At 38.7% G+C, this 25,949-nt stretch overlaps 1 protein-coding gene across 6 annotated transcripts in view; it reads left to right on the top strand.

Moving 5' to 3' along the window:
- Positions 1-25,302, top strand: part of LOC131425608 (homeobox protein 5) — a 28,687-nt gene extending 3,385 nt beyond the window's left edge. For 2 of the 6 annotated variants that reach the window (XM_058587634.1, XM_058587630.1), the window contains exons 2-4: positions 5,734-6,212; positions 13,151-13,510; positions 13,574-25,302. In XM_058587634.1, coding sequence (XP_058443617.1) covers positions 6,192-6,212; positions 13,151-13,510; positions 13,574-15,289 — 2,097 coding nt within the window. In that variant the 5' untranslated portion in view covers positions 5,734-6,191 and the 3' untranslated portion in view covers positions 15,290-25,302. Of the gene's footprint in view, positions 1-5,627; positions 6,213-13,150; positions 13,511-13,573 lie in introns of all 6 variants that reach the window. The other 4 variants (XM_058587633.1, XM_058587631.1, XM_058587632.1 and 1 more) reach the window with 4 other exon arrangements.
- Positions 25,303-25,949: the final 647 nt, after the last annotated feature.

Genomic DNA, 25,949 nt, shown 5'->3' with positions numbered 1-25,949 from the left:
GAATCGAAGGTGGGGCATAATTTCCGTTGAGTGACTGTTATAAGAAAATTCGAATATCAAAGAAATTGCTTTTCTATACTGTAAATAGAGACATTATCACTGCTAAAAGTTATTTACTAAGGCTGTGAACCATTCCGCGGTTAATTTTACCTTTTGGTTAAAATCTGACACTTGAGCGGTTATTTTCTGTCGAGTAGTGAAATATAACTAAAACTGGGGCCATTTCAAAGTTTGACGGATAGAAAGTTATTTGGGTTTATTTTGTACTGGAAATAATTTTAACTAAAGAATTTATATTGGAATTTGCTTTGCAAGATTTTTTTTCAGTGTTGGAATATAACCATCGATCCGTCAAAAATAACCATGCTTTCGAGTAGGATTATTTTCGACAACATCAGAATAACCGCTCGAGTGTCAGATTTCAACCAAAAGTTAAAATTAACCACGAAATGGTTCACAGCCTAAGTAGCAACCGACCATTAGACGTTTTATACGGTTAAAATGCTTGTTTAGTCGAAGCAAAACTTTACATCGAAAAGCTGCCTAATGATATTTTCAGTTTTTTTTTCGGCAAACAACAACTGCTAAACTTGCATAGCAGAAAGATCTTACGAAAAGATAGTGTTAGTGATGAAACTTTTGTTTAGAAAAGTCTTGAATACCTAAAAAAGGAAGAGAGCGTTTATAATACTTTCCTCTCAATGAATAAATTTCCATATCTATGCCCTTCGATTTATATTATTTAGTCACATCGTAATCAAGCAGTGACAGAAGAAATGAAGATAATATCAATTGTAATCAATGAGCGTCCTGACGAGTGAAATATCGAGAGAATTCTACGTTTGACATACCGGCTCTCAGACACTCAAAACACGGTGATTTGTAGAACCTGGTTGGCAGCAGTCCAGTGACATAAGCTTAGTGAAATGCCTCTTGTCCAAACAGAATTCTCTTTCCAGTGATTTCTTTTTATCAAGAATTAAACCAAATTGAAAGTCATAATTATCCAAGAATCCAATGAAACTCAATTTGTGAAGAGCTTTCACAGAAGTCACTATCGCTAGTTGCCCGAAAAAAAAAAAGTGTCAGTATTGGATGACAAAAATTTTAGTTAGAAACGGTTTTCTGTGGGCAGATTTCCCCTCGAAAGGTTTGCTATGTCTGCCAGCCATTTTGTCGTGAATACGACTTACTTTACTATGGGGTGCCTTTTGAAAATTTATCCTCTTAGAGAGTGATAAGTCTTTGATCCTGAATATATCTTGATGTATCTAATGAATCAACATAACTTTCGCTACATGCCATCGGAAATATGATCACAATTTTATGATAAAATTTTCAGTTGTGTGACATAATCTCAAATAGTTCAAAATTAAACTTTTCTGAAATGTTTGGTATAAACGAGTATCAAAGAGAACAATTCATAAGGCTCTTTTACCTTTCTCGTATTTTGAAAGCTCATAGCTCAGTGATCTGTGGAAGGATTTATATAATCTAACTACCAATAGAATCGAAATTTTTCAACTTAAACGTGTATAGCAAAAGCATTGAAGTATTTCAATAGTACACTATTGAAAAACCTATCTCATTTGACCCATGTCAACACCAGCCAATCAGAACGCGTTCTGAGAAAGATAACAAAATATCTGCTGCTGTACAACAAATCGTTCCAGAAGAATGTTCCGAAAAGTGGTAAATATCGTAGTGAGTTCCTCAATTTGGTCCTTCTGAATGCTAGAAACGAATCCCTACAGCATATTGATAGTTTCTTTCAATAAATTATGCAAATCCGAAATGAAATAATCGACATTAAAATTCTGTATGCGGCTATTTTTATAGCCATTAGGACCGCCCATTAGTGAAAAAGCTACGAACGAAATCACGTCAAAAGAAACCTCTTAACAAAAATTGGATCAGTTTGGATTCTATCGCCACTGCGAGCAGATGTATTGTGTGTCGTTTGAAAAACTAGTTTTGCTTCCGACAAGAGCGATTACGTCACAGCTACCAGTAAAATAAAAGTTTAGCCAAAACTCAAGATTACAATGTCCCATACGATCCATTGAAAAATGTTGTATCAGTAATCGTGAACCGGTTGGCTCAGTAATAATACGGTAAAATGCTATGGAAACAATACAAGTTAGGAAGGAAGCAAATATGTTTACGTTCAGCACATAATTATTTCTTGCTTAAATTGACTTTAATGCTTCGTGGGATAAGGCAATAACAAACTAAATAAATTCTAAGGAATAGTTCTGAGTAGTTCTTAGTTTCTTGTTTAATAATCACTGGATAAGAAGCTAAATTGCTCAATATCATTCATACTGTTACTTGATATTGTTTCGAACATAAACAATCATTGCCATAGTTACGACGCATCTAGCGCTTGTTGTTTTGCATCAAGAGACTGAAAGTTAGTTGATTTAGCATACAGCCACAAGTATTTCATAATATTAAAAATGTTACTTGGGTTGACCGATGATACTCTTTTCATCGGGACAGCGTTCATAGTATACTTGAAAACAATTGAAGAACGTACTCGTGCAACAGTAAAGATGCTAGACTTTGCAATGTTCACTCCCATACCCTTTTGATGACACCATGTTAGAATTCTCTTGATATCCATCTGTAGAGCACAACAGCATACCAGAGTTGTTTCGGTCGTTGAAGAAAAGTACAAACAGTAGAGATCCGAGATTACTTCCTTGAGTAACTCCAGATGTAATGTTGAAACTTACTGAACACGAAGACCCAAGCCTCACAGATGCTTCTATAATGCATGGTGATGTGGAACGCAGTCGGAAGCCTTTGAAAAGTCTACATATACTGCATCGGTCTGTTGACGTGTTTTTTTTTCTAGTTTGCTAATAAGCGAAGACATATGCCTCATATCAAGTTTGTTGTAGTAAGGAGGTGTATCGAAAAGTAGTTAGCTAAATTGATTATTGAATAAAAAAGCGAAAAAAAACATATTTTGACATTAGTTTTCGATATATTGTAGAAAAATTACATTTTTAGGCATTTCACTGATTATATTGAAGAAATCCTAGTTTCTGTGAAACGCTCGCAGTTTGGACTTGACATTCTTTATTAAATTCTGCACAGTTACTTTTGTGACTTTCCTGGTGGCAGCTGCCCAGTTTTTTTAACTCCTGCATGTTTTGGGACACTGTACATTCCTTCCGAAAGTGCCGCTTGACAATTTCCCAATACCTTTCAATTGGTCGAAGATCCGGGTAGTTGGTGGGTTGATGTCCTTTTCCACGAACTGTACATTATTTTTTGACAACCACTGTAGAACGGAGTTGGCGTAGTGGGCTGAAGCCAAAGCCACCAGAGGAGAGGAGGAGCCTTATGCTTTCTGTACTGTGGCAGCATTCTCTTCTTCAAACATTCTTCCTCGTACACCTTGGCGTTAATTGTGCCCTTCGACCGCAAATTGGTACAAATTGCTTGCCAAACCAACACTTTTCCATCGCCACCGTGGTGTCAGCGTCGTCCAGGTCCTGGTACACCGATTTCGTATAATATTGCGGTCCGGGCAGTGCTCGAGTCTTCCTTGGCGTAGGTTTCGTCGTCGATCAGGATGCATCCGTCTTTATTCTGTAGAATCCGGTTATACAGTTTTCACGCTCTTGTTTTGGCCTGAACTTGCTGTACCAGGGACTTTTTCGGCACCTTCTATTTCTTGTACGTTTTCAGCGAGTTCCGAACTTTGATCCGTTGAATCATCCCGATGCTGGTGTTGAACTGCTTGGCCAAATCTCGCGTCGACGCCGATAGGTTTTTCCTGATGTACTCAACCACTTTTAAGTCCCAGACGGGTTGGCTGGGACCCGTTTTCTTACCGGATCGGAGCAAATCCTTCATGGAAAGGGTCTTACCGAACTTCTCGATAATATTTTTGACACTGGTGTGGTGCACTTTCACCCGTTTTGCAATTTCGTTGTACGTGACACCACTTTCTGAGCACCAAGTATGCAGAATTTACTTTCGCGTTTCCGGATCAATTCGACTCATCATTTAAACGATAAACCGTACCGAAACCAATTGATTGCGCAGCTGTTATTGACATGTAAACAAACATGTCACCGCAAAACACGCTGCAAAAAATTAAGCCATTTCAGAGTAATAACTGTTTGAATGTTGCTAACTACTTATCGATACACTCCTTAGGACGTTTCCAGACAAAACCGTATTGATCCAAAGATATTATGTGTTTTACAGCAGGGTAGAGAATGTTCAGCAACACACTTTCAAAAACTTTCGGTAATTCATTACATTATGCACGTTTTCGGATTTGTGGATTGGTATAATTGAAGCCTTCTTCTACGAAAAATATCTTCGCGACAATACAAGCGAACGATTGTATAGTATAGACACCGGTGCCGCCAGAGTTGACGAACATTGTTTGACAAATGTCAGCTGGATTTTATCCGGTCCAGCTTCCGTGGTACTATCGACAGAACAAAAATGTTCATACACCCGACGATCAGAGAAAGAAATCGTTGGTAAATTGAAGGCAAACTACTCAGGTACTGCTCCTACTATGGTGGTGAGTTACTATTTAGCACACTTTGAAAAAGTGTCCTCGGATGATGAAGAATGTCGTCCCACTTTCCGGGAATCCTCGGGTAGATGTTTTATTTCGCAAATAAGTCCAGAACATCTTAAGATCATCCTTCAAACCGGTCTCAAGTCGATCTACGTATGACCGAAAACATGTTGCATTCAGAGAATCGAACTGACGTTCTAAGTCACGTGTCCGAAAAAATTGTTTACGAGCTTTTCTATGAACCAATTCTCATATGTCTACCTCCGTAGCAGTTGGCTGAAATCCGGATAAGTAAATCCAATACAAGCTTTGGTTTGGGTCACGCTAGGCTGGTATTGTCGCATTCGGTTCCAGATTTTTTGTGTAATTATTTGGAGATTTGTGTCTTCGGTGAAATGATTTTCGGCGAAATAGTATTCGGGGAAATGGCTTTCGGTGAACCGGCTTTCGGCAAAATGATCCTAACCTAAAAAATACAGTACTTTTTAAATACAGTTAAAATTAAAATACAGTACATTAAAGGAGGGGAAAAAGTACGCAATATTTAGGTCAAAAATACAGTACAATACTGTAAAATACAGTACGGATTCGATGACGTTAAGTATGACGGTCGTGAAAAAGTTTTATTCACTTAATTCCAACTTACATAATTTATACTCCTTATCCTGAGAGTTCTCGTGGCTTCGTAGTTTGAACCATGGTTCTCGGGCAACCATCCAAAACAACAACAAAAAACTCAAATTAAGTTAAAAGTAGTTCATTATTCAGTCGTTCCCGGGCTCCATTGGAGAACAATTGAACGAATTAATATCGACCAAAATTGAACAAATCGGAAATACTTTTGAAGGACATTTCACCTCAAACCTCCAAACCTTTCTCCATGGGTTCATTTCATTTAGACCGTAAAACCAACTCCCCGACACTCCGTGTATCATATTCCTGCCCATCGTAGAGCAGCACCTAACCTAACCTAGTTTTAGTACACATTCCACCGACCACCATCGCAAACCACATTCAAAATCACCACAAAATTCACTGTATTGTACACATGTATTCCGTCATGGGCATCTAGCGTGACATTATACTGGGAGCGAGAGAGAAAAATGACCCTCAAAAACATAAGCAGCAGCATCAGCAGTGGCATAACGGAAAAAAGGACATGTTGTAATCCCTTCTAGCACTTAGTCGTGATGAGCCGGGCCAGTACGCAGTAAAAGGAGGTTATCCAAAATATCTAACAGTGCGGGTGCGGTGAAGTTGGTGGTGGTAGTGGTAGTGGTTGTGGTGATTGGTGGAAAGTGCCGTAGTGCCGACAACAAAACATAGAAAATGACGTCGGATTTGTCCTCGACCGCAACAGCAGCAGCAGCAGCAGGAACGCGACAAAAGCATGGCTTGCTGTCTTACTGGGAACATTCGTTTCCTGCTGGTGTCCAATGGTGATGCACACATGTGTGTGTGTCTACTGTACGGTTTGTTGGTGCCTGGGGTGAAAGTGTGTGCCTATGCCGAAAATCTATGACTGCGAAATGAAAACATTAACACATATGGACAAAAGAGGCAACCGTAACAAGTGAAGAACGGCAATTCTGTTTCCTGGGAATATTGACTTAAATCAATCAAAATTAATCTACAAATGCACAGAAAAGATTCAGTCGTAAATAAAAACTGTATTTTTTTGCTAATTTTACCTAGTCTTGTCAACCACCACGACACGTACTCCAAGAGCTGCACCTAGTCATGTTTCGTTACGCTTCCGATTTTCATTCATTCACTAGTGCCATCTATATATTCATCCGAACCCGAACACCCGGTGAACCGCTGCCATTGAACTTCGTTCGTGAGCTAAAAATAGAAACGGATCATTAAAACAAGTGGCCGAATCCACTTTTCCATTTTCCCTAGGGGAGCTCATCATCGTAATAGATTCATTGTCCATGCTGGTTAGCTCCGTTTGACATCGTCATTGCGTATTTATTTCCGGTCACGGGATATCATCAATTCATGGGCAGGACCGTTCGAATCCACGGAATCACGTTGCCCGTTATGAACTTGGTCACAAAATGAGATGAAGGACTCAACTTTTGCAGCCGGGTGCAGGATGCCGTTCTAGATCCGTTTTTTAAAACGTCATACCGACTAACGGGAGCCGGTATTTTGAAACAATCATCAATTTCCTAGCCTACTGTTGGGTTTGTTCACTAGCCCTTACTTGAAGTTTACAGCTAATTAAACAAATTGATCAATTGCCGATACGGCGTTGTGAAAAGCAAATCGCAATTCGATTTGCTACCACAAATTTCAATTTAATATTTCATAACAAGCTGTACACATAAAGCTGACCACACGTGACACTGTTCAGCAAAGGTTCATCCCACTATACTCATTTTCCTCCCTTACCATTTATGTAGACTAACGGCTCCAGCAGTCATTTTCTACATGAAAACCATTAGTAAGAGTGAGATCTGTTATCTCTGTTCGATAGATTGACTTTAAGCAGACCCTGTCAGCTTGGAGCGATCTCAATCTTCAGTTCAGCAACGCCATCGCACGGCGTCTCATTCAACATGTCATGTCAATTGTATGGGTGCGCAGCCCTGCTATTTTGGCGCGTACGAATTTGACATTTCTCTCCCTTACTTCTATGTATGAGATTCGATGCGGACTCACCTGAGGGCGACATGCTCGCAAAAAAGGATGTTGCCAATTATTTGTTCGGGAAATGTGAGAGCTGGATATCTTGTTAATATGATGTCTTTGCTTTAAGGGTAAAATGAATGGCTATGACAGCAGTCTTGAACAATTTTCGAACTATTTTGACGTGATTACGTCTTACTTTACTATGGGGCTATCCTTTTTCAAAAACCGCCCTGTGGAAAAATGGGTAGAACCAAATACATCATATTAACAAGAGCTTTCACATTTCCCGAACAAATCATTGCATTGGCAACATCCTTTTTGCGAGCATGGCGCCCTCAGGCAAGTCCGCATCCAATCTCGTACATAAAAGTAGAGGAGAGAAATGTCTAATTCGTGCGCGCCAAAATAACAGCACTGCGCAATAATACAATTGACATGATATGTTGAATATGATGCCGTGCGATGGCGTTGCTAAACCGAAGATTGACCGAATTTTTGATAAACACTTTTAAGGAACATTCTACTCACTTGCTTGGATTTTTCAGGAACATATCAGTCTTGATGTTCAATTGAACGGAGTTCATTCGGATTCAAGAATTCACTTCAGAACTCAAGAACAAAATTTATAATACGTATTGAAACTAGCAGTACTGCTATCCATGAAACGATTAACGAAGCGAGTGGCGGAAAGTTACTAAGCGTGTAGAGGAGAGAACCGTTTGTACACGGAAAATAAAAACTATCTATTATTTGACTTCTTTTTACTTAATTTTGAGTTCTTTTGAATCTTCTCTTTCATTCGTTCCTTCCATTGTTGTCAGAATACAAAGAGCAAAACCACTCAACAGCGAGATAAACTAAAATTAAGTAAACCGTATAAACCTGAAACTGAGTCAGTACGACTAAACTGTAGAGTAAATAAAACGCATCTTTATGCAGTTTTTTTTTGCACGTCCCTCACGAAAACTACCTAGAGCCAATTTATGTAAAATTAGGTTATTGAACGGAGCCCCCAAATTGGGTGGAATGTACTTAATTAACATTCGGTTGTTTTGCGGTTCCGTGTAGCAAAAATCGAACACGAATATTGAAACGTTATCTTTCGTGAAGAAATGAAACTTAAACCTAATATTCAAAGTAATCAAAAGTTACAAACATTTGAATTTGTTAAAACATGGAACTTTGTTGAAACTTATTGACAACTTAAATCTACGAAGAAGAATTATTGCAAGTAATTGAAACTTATGTAAAAAATGTAATTCTATCCTACATTTTCCTTGCATAAATCTAGAAATTTGCACTAGATGCGGGAGAATGCGTAAAATTATAATTGGCATACCGTTTTATGTGAGTAAAATTACAATTATCATTAAAACTTAATCTAAATTAAAAATAAATTACTGCTTAAAGCTAAATTGAACTACATGAAAACGGTGGTTTGATTTGCTGAAGAATTTCTTCGTTCTTCTTCTTCGGAACAATATGAATTCCAGATCTGGATTCTGTAGTCGCGGAATCCGAGCTCAGAATTCAGCTCTAGAATTAAATTTGAAGTCTGAATTCTGGAAATGAGTTCAGTTCCAGAAGGCTAGAACTAAATTTATAAACCGAATTCTTGACCTGGATTCCGATCCTGAATTTGGTAACTGGATTTTGAACCAGTCCGGATTTAGTTCCTGCTTCCAAATAAAGTTCTTGAATCCAGTTCCAATTTCTAAATACATTATGCCAAATAGTACTCAAAAGTTGAGAAAACATCTGATAAAATCCACTAGTCTGTTCTTCTAGAACCGTTTGGATATTCTCAAAGAATTATGCGATGTTTTGTTTCACTGAGTATGTAAATCTACAACAAAAAACTAACATTGTTTGTTGTACTTTTTACCCTCATTGGTTCAGCGTTTTTTATTTGATAGAATATGTTTGTCATCAATAAGTGAAAATTTAGTATATACGTATCGTTACAATTCCGGCAGCGAAGCAGAAAAAGTTACGAACTTCTCACAATCAATTAACTAATACGAACGATATTCTCGATATTCGGAAGTGTGAAGCTTGTCAGTTTTATTCGGATTCACGTCCTCCAGTTAACTCTCGGACATTACCCACCCGCCTTTTTTCTGCGATATTGCTTCTTAGAGCCGAAGCCGAAGATATTGTATACGATTTTATCACAATTTGTTGATTGAAAGACGTGTAATCGGCAAAAAAATATTGCGACTCTGCTGATGAGATGACTAAGGCTGTGAACCATTTCGCGGTTAATTTTAACTTTTGGTTAAAATCTGACACTCGAGCAGTTAATTTGATGTTGTCAAAAATAATCCTGCTCGGGAGCATGGTTACTTTTGACAGATCGATGGTTATTTTCCGACACTGAAAAAAATCTTGCAATGCCAATTCTAGTATTAATTCTTTAGTTGAAATTATTTCCACTGGAAAATGAACCCAAATAACTTTCCGTTCGTCAAATTTTGAAATGGGCCGCAGTTTTAGTTAAATTAAACTACTCGACACAAAATAAACACTCAAGTGTCAGATTTCAACCAAAAGTTAAAATTAACCGCGAAATGGTTCGCAGCCTAAATAGTCCAAAATCTGGATCCCGAATCAAATGTAACAACCGACATCGGAATCTATTTCGAAACCTACAATAATAAAAAATGATTATACATTTTTTTAAAGGTTCAGTTCGATGACAGAAAATTGTTCCGAAAATTGTTCAGGCGGCGGCTCCCATTTGAGTTTTTCAAATTTTTGGTATGCATTGACATTATCGAAATGACGGAATGAGTAATGAATTCTTACTCGACTACTCGATTTTTCATTGCTCGATCGGTTCAGTGCTAGAATTTTAGCCTGAGTTGGGTGCTCGATCCCGATTGACAGTGACAGTATAAATGTCATTGAGTTTTCGCTCATTTTACGAATGTGTTAGTGTAAAAGTTACGCCCTTTTATTAAACTCCAGCTAGAGGAATGGATGATGCTGACTAAGGTAGAACTTATTGATCCATTTCCAGCGAATTTCAACAATTTAGGCTGGAATTCTGAAAGAACTGGTTTATACTAGTTCTGTATATCCGAAAAACTTGAATATTTAAATTTAAATATATCAGTTATATAAATTTCTTATTTTGAAATAAACTGAAAATCAGTGCGAAAACAAAAAAAACGGGAAAGAATAAGAAGAAAACGAATTGACTATTCAGTCCGCATTCCGACAGATTTCCGAATCAACCGGTTGTAGGAGAAATTCATTCGGAATCGGATGTTGCACTGGAGGTGGAATTTATTCGGAATTCCTCATGATTTTCACATGGAATTCCGAATGAAAATTTTTCGCCGATTCGGAGATCATCGAATCTGATAATGTGGGTAAGATTGGAAGAGAAAGCAAGAAAATTTAAGTATATTCTGTGATTGAGATTTCAACTAACAAGACTGATTTATCGGTCATTTATTATCTTAACCCAACTGAATACTCACTAGGTACTTATTTGATAGGCGCTCTCTCTCTCTCTCTCTCTGTCAATTGGGTTTTGCACGATGACGACACGAAAGAACTGTTGATGAATCAAATTCACCTTTCACAGCTATCGGTGGTTTGTTTTCACTGGAATGACAAAGAAACATAATGAAATGACACAAGATTAACATGGAATAGAATGGAATGATGCGGAATGAATATGCAAAAAAAAACGCTGATAGCTGTCAAACGATCTTCATCCAGCTCATTTTGTGAGGTTATATCATTTTCGTGCAAAACCTAATCGAAGGAAATGTTTGTTCTTTCGATGAAGACACTGACAACGGATTCCATGAATTTCAATTGACGGTGCAACTGATGAAGAACTGAGTGCTGTCCATTCAGCGCTTCTGTGAGCGGTGCAATTAGGTTTTACACGATGACGACACAAATAAACTACCGATGAACCATCTTTGTGTCATCTTTGACAGCTACCGGTGGTTTGTTTTGTGTTGCGACAATGAAGTTAATTAGGTTTTTTACCGTCACTGCTAACCTCAATCGGATGAACACATTTTGACAGTTCAGCGGTACTGTTTGTAAACAGACTTTTTTTGTTTGTCTGTTGACAAACGGATGAGACCGTTCACGGTCCATATCGTCCATAAAGATTGTTTAAGATATGTTCCTCGATTTTGTTTTTAGCTTGTTTGTAAACAGTACCGATGAACTGTCAAGGATGAATTTTTGTTCATTTGTGACGTCACGATAAAAAAAACTAATTCTCTGTTAGCGGGAGACAAATCATGCGCGTAGGCGGATAAATAAGGATTTTGGAAGTTTTTAACAGCACACATGTTACTGTATTTGAATTTTTCTACAACTGTTTAGTGTGAAGCGACTTGCAATTTTTAAATGAACCTCTGATGAACTTTTAAACTGTAAACAAACCATCGGCGGCTGTCAAAAAAGTTCATTTTGTGAGATTAGGTCATGTTCGTGTAAAACTTAAAACAATTAGGTTTTGCACGATGGCCACTCGAATGAACTGCCGATGAATCAAGTTCGTCTTTTGGCAGCTATCAGTGGTTTGTTTACATATCTTTAACCACGTATTCAAATTAGAATGAACGCCATGAACACATAAACAAACCACTGATAGCTGTCAAAATTGACTCATTTTGTTCATTTTTGTGAGGTTATGTTATGTTCGTGTAAAACCTGATTATTTCCAAAGAACTGATCATTTCTCGGTTGATTTTTCAAAAGACCGTAAGAGCAAGTGACAGTTTCGTTTTGTTTACTTAACTTAACTTTTGTATTAATTAACAAACCAGCCATAACGAACCCACCAAGAAAGAAAACATGCGGGCCATCCGCAAGGGGGCTGGACACCCTTGGGATGACCCCCGCTATCACAACGAAACAGGAAAACAAAACAAACATAAAAAAAAACACAAAACTCTGTAAGCCAAAACGGTTAAATTTTATAACTTCTAGCCGGTGAGCGACCAAAATGGTTAAAGCCGGGGTAAAATAAATGATATAAAAAAAATTGCAAAATCTAAAAGAACCTTTATATTCAGGTCGCAATAATCGAAAGATAATGAAAGGCTGTCTTTTGCTCATACGGCCGTTTGAAAAATCAACCGAAATGTCTGTTGGTAAATGAACTGTTACAAACCCCTTATCAAAAATTCACCCTCTAAGAAAAAAGTCTTCAACTGTCGTTCACGATTTTAGTCCAACACTCAATGACTCAATCCGCAGAAATTTTAAGACTTCGAAACATCGTCAATTATTTGACTATCTTTTCGTAGAAATTTTAATTATTGCCATTTAAAAAAAAAACTCTAACATCATCCAACCTATCGCACATCACAAATCATTCCAGCATTTATCACATCACCACCATCTCCGAAATAGCGGAGCCCATAAGCCTTGAAATATTTGTCAATGTTCCCCCTTTGCCGTCTAGTTGTGCACCTGTACTATTAAATAAATCACTTTTATTAACAAAAAAAACGCTGCAACACAAGCACCTTCCTGCATAGATGATGACGTTGCCGATTTCTGCACCACTTTCTACCACCCAAAAACCACCACCACATCATCAGCACAGATTTTAGCTTTTGATTTCGAGCTTCCGTTTAATTTTTATTTATTTTTTTATATTTTTTTGCATATATAGAGTTATGCAAACGAGCACATTTTACCGTCGATGTTTTTTGCTGCACTTGGCTCTTCATCCAACCGCGTTGGGATTGGTATCCACTCTGCCTTCCACGGCACTGCAAAACCCAAATGGAGATGAATGATTTATCGGCATGTTGTTTACCAAAAACCCATTTTATTCGTAGTTTATTAAAATTTAGCCTTTTATATTCTGTCGATCGATGAATACCATGCCCTCCGGACGGATTGTTTCCGTAACTCATCGGTGTCTGTTTTTTTTCTTCTGTTGTTTCTGTTCACCCACAACAACAGGTGGCGGCTCGTTTCTGCGAGGGTGGACACCGGTGCCTTCCGCCGAAGGAATGTTGCGCCCAGGGTTGCTGCTATCTATACGCACCGCCCAGTGCCCCGCGAACACCGACTCCGGCAACGGACCACGTGCTGAATCTGTTCTTCATCAACCACTGGTACTTCTGGTGCTTCCTGCTGGCCATCGTGTTGGCCCTGCTGTGTGCCTGTTCCCTGTGGAAGAAACGCCGCCAGCTGTGCGGTTGGGGTTCACCGGGTCACCACTCGCAATCGGAAGGCGACTCGGCGGGATCGTGCTACGCACCGCCCCAGTACAGCCGGTGCAACTCGTTCCACATCCACGCCCCACCGCCGTACACTGAGGTAAGAGACACGTGAAGTGCTTTCCAATGGATTTCTAATGTGAAAAGTTTCGTTTTTTTTCAGGTGACTTCCAAACCGGACCTCTATCCGCTGGTATTCAGCTATACCGGTGATACGGCCAAGGCAGGAGGTCCCGGTGGAGGAGGAACCAACTATCTGATGGTGCAATACTTCCGCAACTACATTGTCCGACCGGTGGGATCACTGTCCGGTGCGAGTACCGTAGATTCGCTGAGCTCTAGTTTCATCTGTACGGCTAACGAGGCCAACACGTTGATACCGCCGCCATATTCGCGAGCGGCTAGTCCGGATCATTCGATTTCGATCCGGAACTATAGTGGTATGCCGCGGTCGGCTTCACAGCAGGCTTGCACCTTGGAAGGTGCCAGCAGTGGACACCGGCCGAACTCGGTGCCCAACTCGAACTACTACGGAGGTTTCGTCGGAGGTCACGGATTTGTCCTGCGAGCTTCAGAAAGTGCCCAATTCAATAATATACTAAGCAACGGAGGTGAAGGTCGCAGTGGGGATAGCGGAGGTAGAAGTAGCGAACAGTCGGGCAGTTCGGCGCAAATTTCCGGTTCACAAAGTGATCACTATCGATTTAGTGTACACAACAGCAACACCAACAACAACAGTGTTGCCAGCGAAGCATCCAATCCGATGGGTTTGGTGTATGCGCAGCACCATGCCGCACCGGTGGCCTCATCCAATCACAGCGAATCTATCGGTGGTAGTCAGGACAGTGTACAACCACCAACCGCTAGCGAAGATAGAAACAATAGTAACGCAAACGGTAATGCGTCTACGCATAGAAATAGTCTGGCGAATGCGAACATCTACAGTTCGTGTGGTTCGATCGGTGGAATATCGATAACCATACCGGCGAACTCGGAGTGTGGCTACCAGGATCTGAACGCACTGCGACAGAGTCTGGAAACGTGCTGTCAGATCCTGCAGCAAAAGCAGGCCCAATTCCGAAACTCACATCAACAGCCTTCCTCTGGTTTCACGGCGAACAGTGAAGACTCGCCCATCAACATCGAACTAGCGAAGAAATTCGAAGGACTACGCAGTTCCTACATCGGTTCGAACACCGGCTCCAACGTGTCCAGTTTGGCAAACCTGGGAACACCGGATTCACCGCCACGTGCCACCAGTCCAACACTGGAAGTCCGTGAGCTGCTGGAACAGATACGACAACTGCAGAACGTCAGTACAACGAATAGCGCAAGTGAAGGAATCATCGTAATAAACCCTCAACCTCAGCCCTCAGTTGACGTTTCAGCGACGGTATCAAATAGTTCAATCAACATTAACAACAACAACATCAACAATAACAATAACAATAGTAATAGCAATGCTAGCAGTGTCGCAACTGCGTCACCATCGTCTAGCCATCCCGCGAGAAGACCATCCTCACTGACCAGCAAGAAAAAGTTCTTCTCCAAACATCCCTCGCAGGGATCGTCTCTCGGTGGTCACAAAGCTCTGTACATTCCCATTTCATCCAACAACAACAACAACAGCCAATCGCATTATCCCACCGGGGATCGTGGCGGACGGTCCTTGTGGAGCCCCTCGTCCGCGGCAAGTGCCGCAGCCATCGGTTTGCTAAGCCGAGGCCGAAGTCGCTGCATCTGGATGTCGAAATCGGCACCGACAACACCCGGCACTGGGTTGCCTCCTGGTGGCGCAGGCGGCGCTGGAGGTGCCATCGGAGACAACAGTCCGCTTCTGCTGGACGAACAGGACGAGGATGGCGAACAGAATGTGTAGACTTGATAGGAAGGGTTTTCGATTTTGTGAATCGTTTAGAGTTACCATTAAGGGTGCAAAGAATAGGACGCTTTTCGTGCTTTCCGTACTCGGTGCTTTCGGTTCGTGAAACCGGATTTAGGCAGTTTTGTTGACAGTTGTATCGCGAGTTAGTGCGAGACTGGTGGACAATCAGTTTTTTTCTCACACTAGGATGTGGTGGTTGACCACAGTCACTTTCAGAACAATAATTAGTTTCGTAGAAGTTTTCCTGTGCTTGTGATCTAATGACGCAGTTTCAAACTTTGTATTTCTAGATTCTTAGGCAAAATGACCAACAAAAATAGTGAGAGTTTGATGAAAAGTTCTTGATTTGTTCAACTTCAGTATCTGAGTGACACGTTCAGTTTCAAAAACTTCTCAATTAATCTCAACTCTACAATATCGGCTAACATTTACACAATAACAACGATACCGTGAACGGAGCCCACATGACAATCCAAGACAGGGAGATGGAGCAATTACAGAACGTCTTTTTTTATCCAAGTAGGTAACTTTGTAGGTGCTCGTGGTTGTCGACTTTGATGTTTTGGTTTTTCATGTGAACAAAATTTCCTAGGTTACGGTGTTCAAGGGCCAGAACCGGTGTTCAAGGGCCAGCATAACCCAAAACGGTTCAAATAATTTTGAGCCCAGCTTTGAAGATTTTTGGTATCGTCATTTTCTACGACAGTTTGAATTTTAATCACCCTGTAATTCCAGAATTGGAGAAACATTCAGTAATTTTGTAAGGGACACTAAGTCTTTTAATTTGAATTTTTGTTTGTAAAATTCGTTTTGACCTTCTTTGCAGGAACGATTGAGCTCTTTCGGAACCGGAATTCGAAAATCCGTAAAGCCTAAATCAGTTAAATTCACATAAGAGATTGTAAGCCATTTCATTTGATTCAAAATTTTTGAAACTCAGTATAGACATTTTAGAGAAATCGTAGTGCGTTTCAAATAAAACTTTTGGGCACATTCCGGGATCGAAAGCCGGATACTGGAAACTGAAATAAATTCAGTTGGTCATCGACTAACAAAATCGGTAAACCCGATAAATTTCCTGTATCTCCTGAACAGGAAGTCGGATCTGATAAAAAAAACAATAAATATTCATCGGATCTCAGGACCTTTCATTTGAATCTTAGATAGAGGAAATCGGTTCAGCCATCTACGAGAAAAATAAGAGACATTACGTAATTTCGTTACACATATCATCCTGTAGTTCCACAACCAGGAGTCAGATCCAAATGAAATGCAGAAATCTTGTATTGGAGCATAGGACTTTTCATATGAGTTTAAGTTTTTAGAAATCGGTTACACCATCTCCGAGAAAATTGAGTAAAATTTTTTTGTCACGCACACACACTCGCTGATCTCGACGAACTGATTCGAATGATATATGGGTGTAAGAAGTTATTTTCTTCCAGAACCTGTTGCTGTAAGCATTTTAAATCAATATAAATATGAAAATTGTTTTGAATTCGAAGATAATGCCATCTTTCTAATACACACGTTATATTCGAAAGATTATGTTGCCAAAAAACGAACGTGCTTAAAATCGAAACGAAGCAAAATGTCGTGAGAAACGATCCTGTAGACAATCTATATGGTGCTTAGAAACAATTGCAACAAGCAGTGTTAAAAACCGTGTTTCACTTTGCAACGATTTATCACACAGCGCTCAAAACTCCTAACAACATTTTAACAAATTAGTCAATTATTACAGATATTTTGACGACAATCGGTAAAAACTTTGAATGCAAAAACCGGATAAAAACATTTGTTTTTGAAGAACCGGTTGAGTTTTTGTCCGGTTTTTGCATTCAAAGTTTATCCGTTTCTTACAAAAAAAAAGATGTTTTGAAACGATTCTTGCATTCCGTGTCTTTTCTTAACCCGGTTTTTTGTATTCAAAGATACTTAAACGGGTTTTCCAATCTATGTTGAGCTTATCCGATATTTACTTTCAGTCGTTCATTTAATAGTGATCAGGCTCACGAGGAGACCTTGCATTTAAAACTAGTTTGCTCAAAATCAGTCCAGTCATCTCTGAGAGCTAGAGAATTTTGTTAAGAACACACACAGACACACACAGACGTTTGCTAAGTTCATCGAGTTGAAAATGGAAAAGATGAAAAACAGTGTCGCATTTGCATTAAGCCTACTTTGATTGACGATAAATGCACTCACTTCCTTTTTCATATGGCGTTTTTCATTGAAAACCACTGGTGGCGTGGATTGGTCTGGTTTTGCACTTTCGAGCAGAAATCGCAATGAAACACCGTCAGAATGTTGCATTAGTATCGTGCTTGCAGAAAAAAATCAGGAGTGACGTCTCTTTCGCCGGATTATGTTTCTCCAGCGAAGTTCACTGTGTACCAATGTTATGTAGACTGTCATGCGATAAATCAATCACTCATAATTATACGAAATTTCACTACTTTGCAACATTCAGCGGATTGGTTACTAACATACATTATCAACTTAATGCGCATACAGAAAGTGATGAGAACTGATTGATATTAACACTGTTTTTTCCAAAACGATCACATTCTTGGTTTTTTCGCTCAGTCGAAGCAAAATCTTACATCGAAAGATGCCGAATGATATTTTCAGATATTTCATATTTTCCAGCAAACGACAACTAAAAAACTTGCATAGAAGAAAGATCCTACGAAAAGATAGAGTTAGTGATAAACTTTTGTTTAAAAAAGTCTCGAATGCTTAAAAAAGGTAGGGGGCGTTTCGGCCAGCAGGGGCGCTTCACTTTACCCTACTTAGTTATGTGCTCCAATAGTGGAAGCAACCAAATGTACTCATTTATGTTAAAGCACGTGGTTCATAATCAAGACAACAAAATATGTATGATGTAACATGGTTCTATCAGTTGATGAACAGGAAATGACAGTTCAACTGACGTCGCTCGGAATCGTCGTTGCGCTGGACTGTTCAGCGAATTGCAGGCTAGTGCTACAGCAACAATATTTCCTATGACAGACAAATACGAAAACGAATTACAAAACAACTGATCGTCAGAAAGTCTGTAACTTGATGTATAAGATTTATTCCCATGAGTTATCAGTTCAGCGAAATCTTCAAACAATTAAACAAGCGTAACATCGCATATAGTTCAACCTCAACCTTCAAGTTCTTTTTCCTTTACTCATATTATCCATTTCATTTACTTTCTCTTCTCTCGATTACTCATTTCATTCGCTATCTACTCTATTTAACTGTTTGTCTACACGCCTAAATCGTGCTGAACCTCGAGCCCATTTAAAATCGTCTGAAATTTTACATGTGGATTCCGATTTCGAACCAAAAATCGATTCGAATTAGGAATTAGTTCTTGTATTTGAAGCGGATTCCATTGAGAGAATAAAAGAAAATCCGAATCAAATTTCAGATGATTTAACAGAATAGGTTCTTATTTGCAGATTCGCACTTGTCGCGGCTGGCTGATTTCCCCCCTAAACGATTGGCTATTCCTGTAAGAAATTTTCGCCAACATTCTGCCAGAATTCCGGCAAGAGTTTGGCAACAATGCAGCAACAGTTTCCGGCAGAAAATTTCGCTTTGCACTTTTGAACGGTTCTGTTTCTGCCAGATTCTAGCCATCCAAGTCTGGCAGAACCGTTTTGAATCGGTTCTACATTTTTAGTGCCTTTGATTTTATGTATGTTTTTTTCATAAGAAATATATATGAAGAGTAATAACAGTTTTTACACTACCAAACAATGCAAAGTTTTATCTCTCAATATATCCATAATTGCATCTAATTTACCTGGTCTCAAAATTCGTTTTTATTTTTGGATGTGCATGCAGGAGCGGCGATTGACAATTTAAGTCGATCAGAAAAAAGTAGGAAGCTCGAGAATGTGCAAAGGGTGACGTGACGAGATAATGACGCAATTCCGCATGCAAAATTTGACAGCTGCTGGAAGCTTCTGCCAGCTGCCAAAATTTCTCTTAAGCGGGATTTCACCGTTTATGATTTTTGTCTTGCACGGTGAAAATAAAGTACCCATTTATGGATACTATTCAACCCATTTCCAAAAATAACTGGGAAACAGAGATGCCAGATATTTTCATAAAAAATCTGTATTGCTTTGTACAAAAAATCTGTATTAATCTGTATTCACTAATAAAATGAAATTCTTACAACAAAATGATGCTAAAAGATGTTATTCCAATAGATAGTGGTTGTAGGATGGTAGATTTTCATAGTTTTTTTTATTTTTTATCCACAACATTTGAATTGTAATTTAATATATTCATCTAGTTTGAAATTGTTGACTTCATAATTTGACATGGAATTTTAACACCCAATATGCAACGTCAAGTCGGGTCATACAACTCTCAGTTTGACAGTAAAGTGTCATGATGCCATCACTTCCTTGAATATCAGTTCAAATTGGTTTCAAATTATAAAATAAATGGATTTCACAACAGATTTCCATATTAATTTGTGATTTGTTCGTTGATTGATAGACTTTTTCTCGTAGCATGAATCAAATACTTTTTTTTTCTTTCTTACTTTTTGTAAGATCTGTATAAATCTGTATTAAATTGAGGAAATCTTTATAAAATCTGTACTCTGTATTAAGTCTGTATGAGCATGCAAAAATCTGTATAATACAGATAAATCTGTATAAATGGCATCTCTGCTGAGAAAACCCATTCAATGGGCTAGTAACCTTTTTGATAGGTATAACAACTATGGGTAAAAGTTGGGTGGTTTATTACCCAGTTTTACATGAAGGAGCGCACCAAGAATGAATAAAGAATTACTCATTTTCAAATAATTCAGAAATCAATCATGATGAATTTCCGGATTACTTAGAAATAGCAAAATGAATTAAGATTATTGGAAATTTTTTTTTGGAATATTTACGTGGATCATGCCTGTAATGATGTTGGTTGTAAATGTAGCTGCTAAATGAAAATCAGTTAACTCCTGAAACAAGAATCAAACATAATATCTCGAAATCCAAACTAAAAAAGTGTCAAAACTTATTTAAACTGGACAAATTGGCGAGACATGCACTCTGCTAAGCTCATTTTCTGATGATTTATGAAAAATTCTCGCTTCCTAAAATCATTCAAGAACTTTTCAACCACTTATTATTGTTATTATTATTTGACCCATTTATTTCATTGACCAGCAATATGGATATCGGTAGTATTTCACCTAGTTCTATATGTAAATAATATCCAGCTTTTGATAGCTCGAATTGAAGTCGAAAATGGGTAATTGTGGTACTCATAAACGGGTATTTTATTTCAACCGTGTAGACCGTATCCTTATTTGCTTTAAGTTATTTAACAATTGAACTGTCAAAATTAAGCATTCAGGGATCTTTGACAACAGAGAAGATAAATACTGTGTTGAACTGACAACTGTTCGATTTACAGTAACTGATTTGTTTACGAGTCTAAAAATGAATTCACAAAATATGTGTGTCACAGTCGCATCAAACAGCATTCTTTAATTCGAAAATATTGTAGCAACAGTAAGACATAAATGTCGCATAACTTAAAATCGTTAAGCTTCTACAAAACAATCCTAGGAGAACAGTCAATGTTGAAAAACGCAAAAATATCATTTTGTTTTGATGTACTAAAAGAACTGATATTTAGGAAGAAAACTACTGTTGCGTTTTGCAACAATGGCTGTCATTCTAAGATTATTGATTGCCTCTTAAACTTGTTAGGATCCATCATTGTTGCAACGGAAACTGATTCAAAACAGCAGATAACTTAATTTACTTTTTCGGAAATACAGTCGAAATTCATTACCGGTTTGAAAAAGTAGCAATAGTAATAACCAAAATGGCGAACGAAATAAGCTGTCAATCGAAATCGAATCATCAGTGGATGACTGTGCTTTTGTCACCGCTCGCTTAGATCCGGCAATTTGTGATAGTCATTGGAGTTTTCAGCAGACTACAGCGCAGTTCAACGAAAGAATACAATTGCAATAGACTACGGCTCCAAAAAAAAACACAACAATGATCGTAATACTAGTAAGGAATTAAGGAGGGGGATGTGCAAAACAAAACGTGAACCAAAACTAACTGTGAAGGCAGATTTTAGGTGGAAAATCATGCAAATTAACGATGCTAATAAATACAATAGATAAAGAAAATTTTACACGAATACTCATCGACACAACTGCAAAACGGCTTAAAATTCTTGAACCAAAACGCAATAGAATAATGAATAACAATAATACTCACTCACACATCTTTAGAACAGTCATTCTCAAGCAGAAAGCGCGAAACAAGGAAAGAAAAAATTGAAAGAAAATGCCTTTTCAAGTAAAACAGTAACTGTAGAACATTAACACATAAAGTCGTAGCTACTAATTCACACTGACTAAAATAGCACATAGATTTGTGAATAATTCAGAAATATATATATTGAAGGTATTTTACTAAACATTCGAAACCGAGAGCCCAACACAAATTCGCAGTAAACAAGTTTAGATGTAGTAGTTAGATGTACTTGTACAAAGAAAAAAAAACAAACAAAAAACCGTATGCATCATAGTGGGCGCCGAGTGCGAAATGCCAATTCTGATCGTAGTTCACTGATCCCTAGTTAGTTTATTTAGTGAACATAAGAAGTGAACCACTCACACACACACAACCACGCGCACGCGCAATGCAATGTGATGTATATCAGCTCTTACAAGTTACCATATCTTTTCGTTTGTGATTCGTCAGATTTCTACATATATTAGAACAATTAAGTTAAATCAACCAAGCCTCTAAAAAACTCGCTCTCCTAGAATTATCAATGTTTATTCGCGTTACTTGACCAAAAAAAAACAAAAGAAGTGGTATATTTGTTCTAAAAAATCACGCCTAGCCGATAAGTAAATGTGTGCTCGGATCCAACCCCAAACACACAAACATTCATACTCACACTAATTGCAAGCCAAACACGAATCCAATCGGTGATAATTTTGTTTTTGAAACTGCAGATAGTGACAGCGTTAAAAAAGGTAATGCGAATCTTATCCGAGGCAACAGGAAAACAAACAGAACCGGCGAAAAAAAAATATTTTCTTAGTACCAAAACAGCGCTCCTATCTAGTGGACTACGTGATAAACCAGTTTTTTTCTGTTTTTATTTTAAGATCTGCTGCTAGGAGATGATAACAAATGAACTTTTACTGTTTTGGCCTCTTTTTTTTTATGGGATTTTTTTTTTTTTCAATCATATAATTTATTAAGGCACACTGCTTAAGCTCTAAGATGCCAAGGGCTTTTTCTAATTTTAATTAACAAATAACTTAAAACTAGGATAGTATATTAAGATAATGTAATGACTTTGGCAGATCCCGCCTTCAGCTGGCAATCGGCACCGGCCGGCGTACTGAATGTAACACGTTGGTAAGTATCTTGGTATTAGCCGCTTTTTTCTGTCCGTGTGGGTTCGCGGGGGACACCCCCAGGCTACGAATACCAGGCCCATATTCATCTCATAGACTACAGCGGCCGTCCGTGGGCAATGATGATGATGTTACGGAGGAAAATGAAAAAAAAAATATACAGAGAAGTAAATATTACGGAGAACAGAGTAAAAAGGGGATATGGGAACAAAATGACTAAGAACGACAAAGATCTAATTAGTTGACATCGAGATGGTGAAAAAACGTGGGAGGGGGAAGCAGAAAATTTAGTGACAGCAGAAAGATCTTGTTAGTTCCAATGAAGATGGTGGACAGACGAGGGATGGGGAGATTCGGGCGGATGTTAGTGTCGAACCTGTGGGTGGAGTTTCTTCTTCGCATCAGTCGAGGAACAGGGGTAACTAACGCAGATTACACTTGTATATTAATGTGTTTAAGGAATTTATATATGAGTAACATATATGATATATCCCGACTCGCCAACACATCTCGAACCGGAACATCAGGTGGTCTACCTCGGGCCCTGAGGGAGTCCTTTAAAACAGACCTGGCGTCACAATACCCCACACATGACCATACGACATGCTCGATGTCCTGATAACCGTTGCCACAGGTGCAGAGACCGCTCTCCATGACCCCAATACGCCGAAGATGTGCGTTGAATGTGTAGTGATTAGACATGAGCCGAGACATAACACGAATGAAATCGCGACTCACGTTCATCCTCCTGAACCAAGGTTTCGTCGATACCCTAGGGATAATGGAATGTAGCCATCGTCCCAGTTCGTCATTACTCCATGAAGTTTGCCAACTTTCAAGTGCTCTTCGACGAGAAATACTGAAAAATTCATTGAAGCAGATTGGTCTTTCATAAATATCACCTTCTAATGCGCCCACTTTAGCCAATGAGTCTGCCTTTTCATTTCCCGGAATGGAACAATGTGAAGGGACCCAGACTAACGATATTGAATAAGACCGTTCAGATAAAGTTCGCAAGTGTTCCCGTATTTTCCCCAGGAAATATGGGGGATACTTTCCTGGCTTCATTGCCCGGAGAGCTTCTATTGAGCTTAGACTGTCCGTGACAATGAAGTAATGGTCTTTGGGCAACGTTTCAATGATCTCGAGGGTGTACTGAATAGCAGCTAATTCTGCGACGTAAACTGAAGCCGGATCACTGAGTTTGTACGAAGCGGTGATGTTCTGATTGAAGATGCCGAAGCCTGTGGACTCGTTGATGTTTGATCCGTCAGTGTAAAACATCTTTTCACAGTTGACTGTTCTAAATTTATTATAAAAAATATTTGGGGCCACTTGAGGGCGCACGTGATCCGGAATTCCACGAATCTCTTCTCTCATGGATGTGTCGAAAAACACAGTAGAATCAGAAGTATCCAACAAATGAGCACGGTTGGAAACAAACGAAGAAGGATTAATATTCTGAGCCATGTAATCAAAATACAAGGACATAAAACGGGTCTGAGAATTGAGCTCGACAAGCCTTTCGAAGTTTTCAATCACCATCAGATTTAAGATATCGCATCGGATTAGCAATCGATATGAGAGATCCCAGAATCGATTTTTCAACGGTAAGACGCCCGCAAGCACTTCGAGACTCATCGTATGAGTCGACTGCATGCAACCTAAGGCAATACGCAAACAACGATACTGAACTCTTTCCAGTTTAATGAAATGGGTGTTCGCGGCGGATCGGAAGCAGAAGCATCCATATTCCATTACGGACAATATCGTTGTTTGGTACAGCCTGATCAGGTCTCCTGGGTGGGCACCCCACCATGATCCGGTTATTGTACGAAGAAAGTTAATTCTCTGTTGGCATTTTTGTTTCAGATACCTAACATGACATCCCCAGGTGCCTTTGGAGTCGAACCAGACCCCGAGATATTTAAATGTGAAGACCTGAGCTATGGTTTCACCCCTTAGTTGAAGCTGCAGTTGTGCTGGTTCTCGCTTCCTTACTGTTTTGGCCTCTCTTGGATATTGTTGCTTAGATTTGAAAATGCATTGCTAACTCCGATTTTGGAAATCAAATGACAGAACTGAAATGACATGATAAAGGATTTTTTTTTCGACTGACTCAGCCCTCTGTAAACGAGAGTTTGCTAATTAATTAACGAATTCCAACCCATTCGAATAATTCATGTTTATGAACGGTCAAAACTTTGAAAGACAATGACGTAAAATTCGAAAACATTTGGCAAACGAAAAAAGAAGTTTTTCAATCGTGTGATGTTTGTTGTGGATGCTGGTAGAATTCATGCGTTTTTTTTTGTCAACAACCAATAGGAAAGAAATTGCAGATCAACTTTGGCTCTTCTTCCAAGTGGATGTTGACAGGCGGCTTACTGCTCGTTATCACAAAAGAACGCGAAGATCAACCGGGAAATTTTGAATAATGACAGAAGGTTTATTGACCGTTTTCACTCAGCAACTGACAGTTAGCTATGAGGACTGTTTTGATATGCTTTGCTCAAACAGAGAGTCGCTTGCTATGATTGAATATCGTTGTAAATATTGAGTGTACACGGAAAATAAAAACTACCTATTATTTGACTTCTTTTTACTTAATTTTGAGTACTTCCTTTCATTCGCTCCTTCAATTGTTGTCAAAATACAAAGAGCAAAACCACCCAACAGCGAGAGTTTCGTTCAATAAGCTAAAATTAAGTAAACCGTATTAACTTGAAATTGAGTCAATACGACTCAACTGTAGAGTAAATATAACTCATCTTTAAGTATTTTTTTGCACGTGTCTTACGAAAACTACCTAGAGCCACTTTACCTAAAATTAGTTTATTGAACGAAACCCCCAAATTGGGTGGAATGTACTTAAAATTAGGTTGATTTGCGGTTCCGTTTAGCTGAGGATAAAGATTCGCATTGTTTTTTTTTCTTCTTTCTTTTTCTGTGAGCATTTTTCTTCCCCGGCAAAGCAACCAAAGTTTGATGTTTATATGAATTAAATTAAGAATAAACAATTAATCTAAGGATTGAATAAAATTCTTTAAAACGAATCACTCATGACAGAAAAAGGGGTGGGCTAACGAAAATGAAGTACCGAATCCGTGGCTTCATTTACGTTGGTTTCGCTTTACCCGATTGTTTTAGGGACACATATCCGAAAACCACTCATCTACTTTTTAAAGAAAGTATATTGTGTAGAAAAACTGTTTTTTTTTTAATCTAGCACAATAC

The sequence above is a fragment of the Malaya genurostris genome, chromosome 1, assembly GCF_030247185.1.
Source record: "Malaya genurostris strain Urasoe2022 chromosome 1, Malgen_1.1, whole genome shotgun sequence".
NCBI classification, from domain to species: Eukaryota; Metazoa; Arthropoda; class Insecta; order Diptera; family Culicidae; genus Malaya; species Malaya genurostris.
The sequence above is the reverse complement of the archived record's forward strand: the minus strand, read 5'-3'. Positions and strand labels throughout refer to the sequence as shown.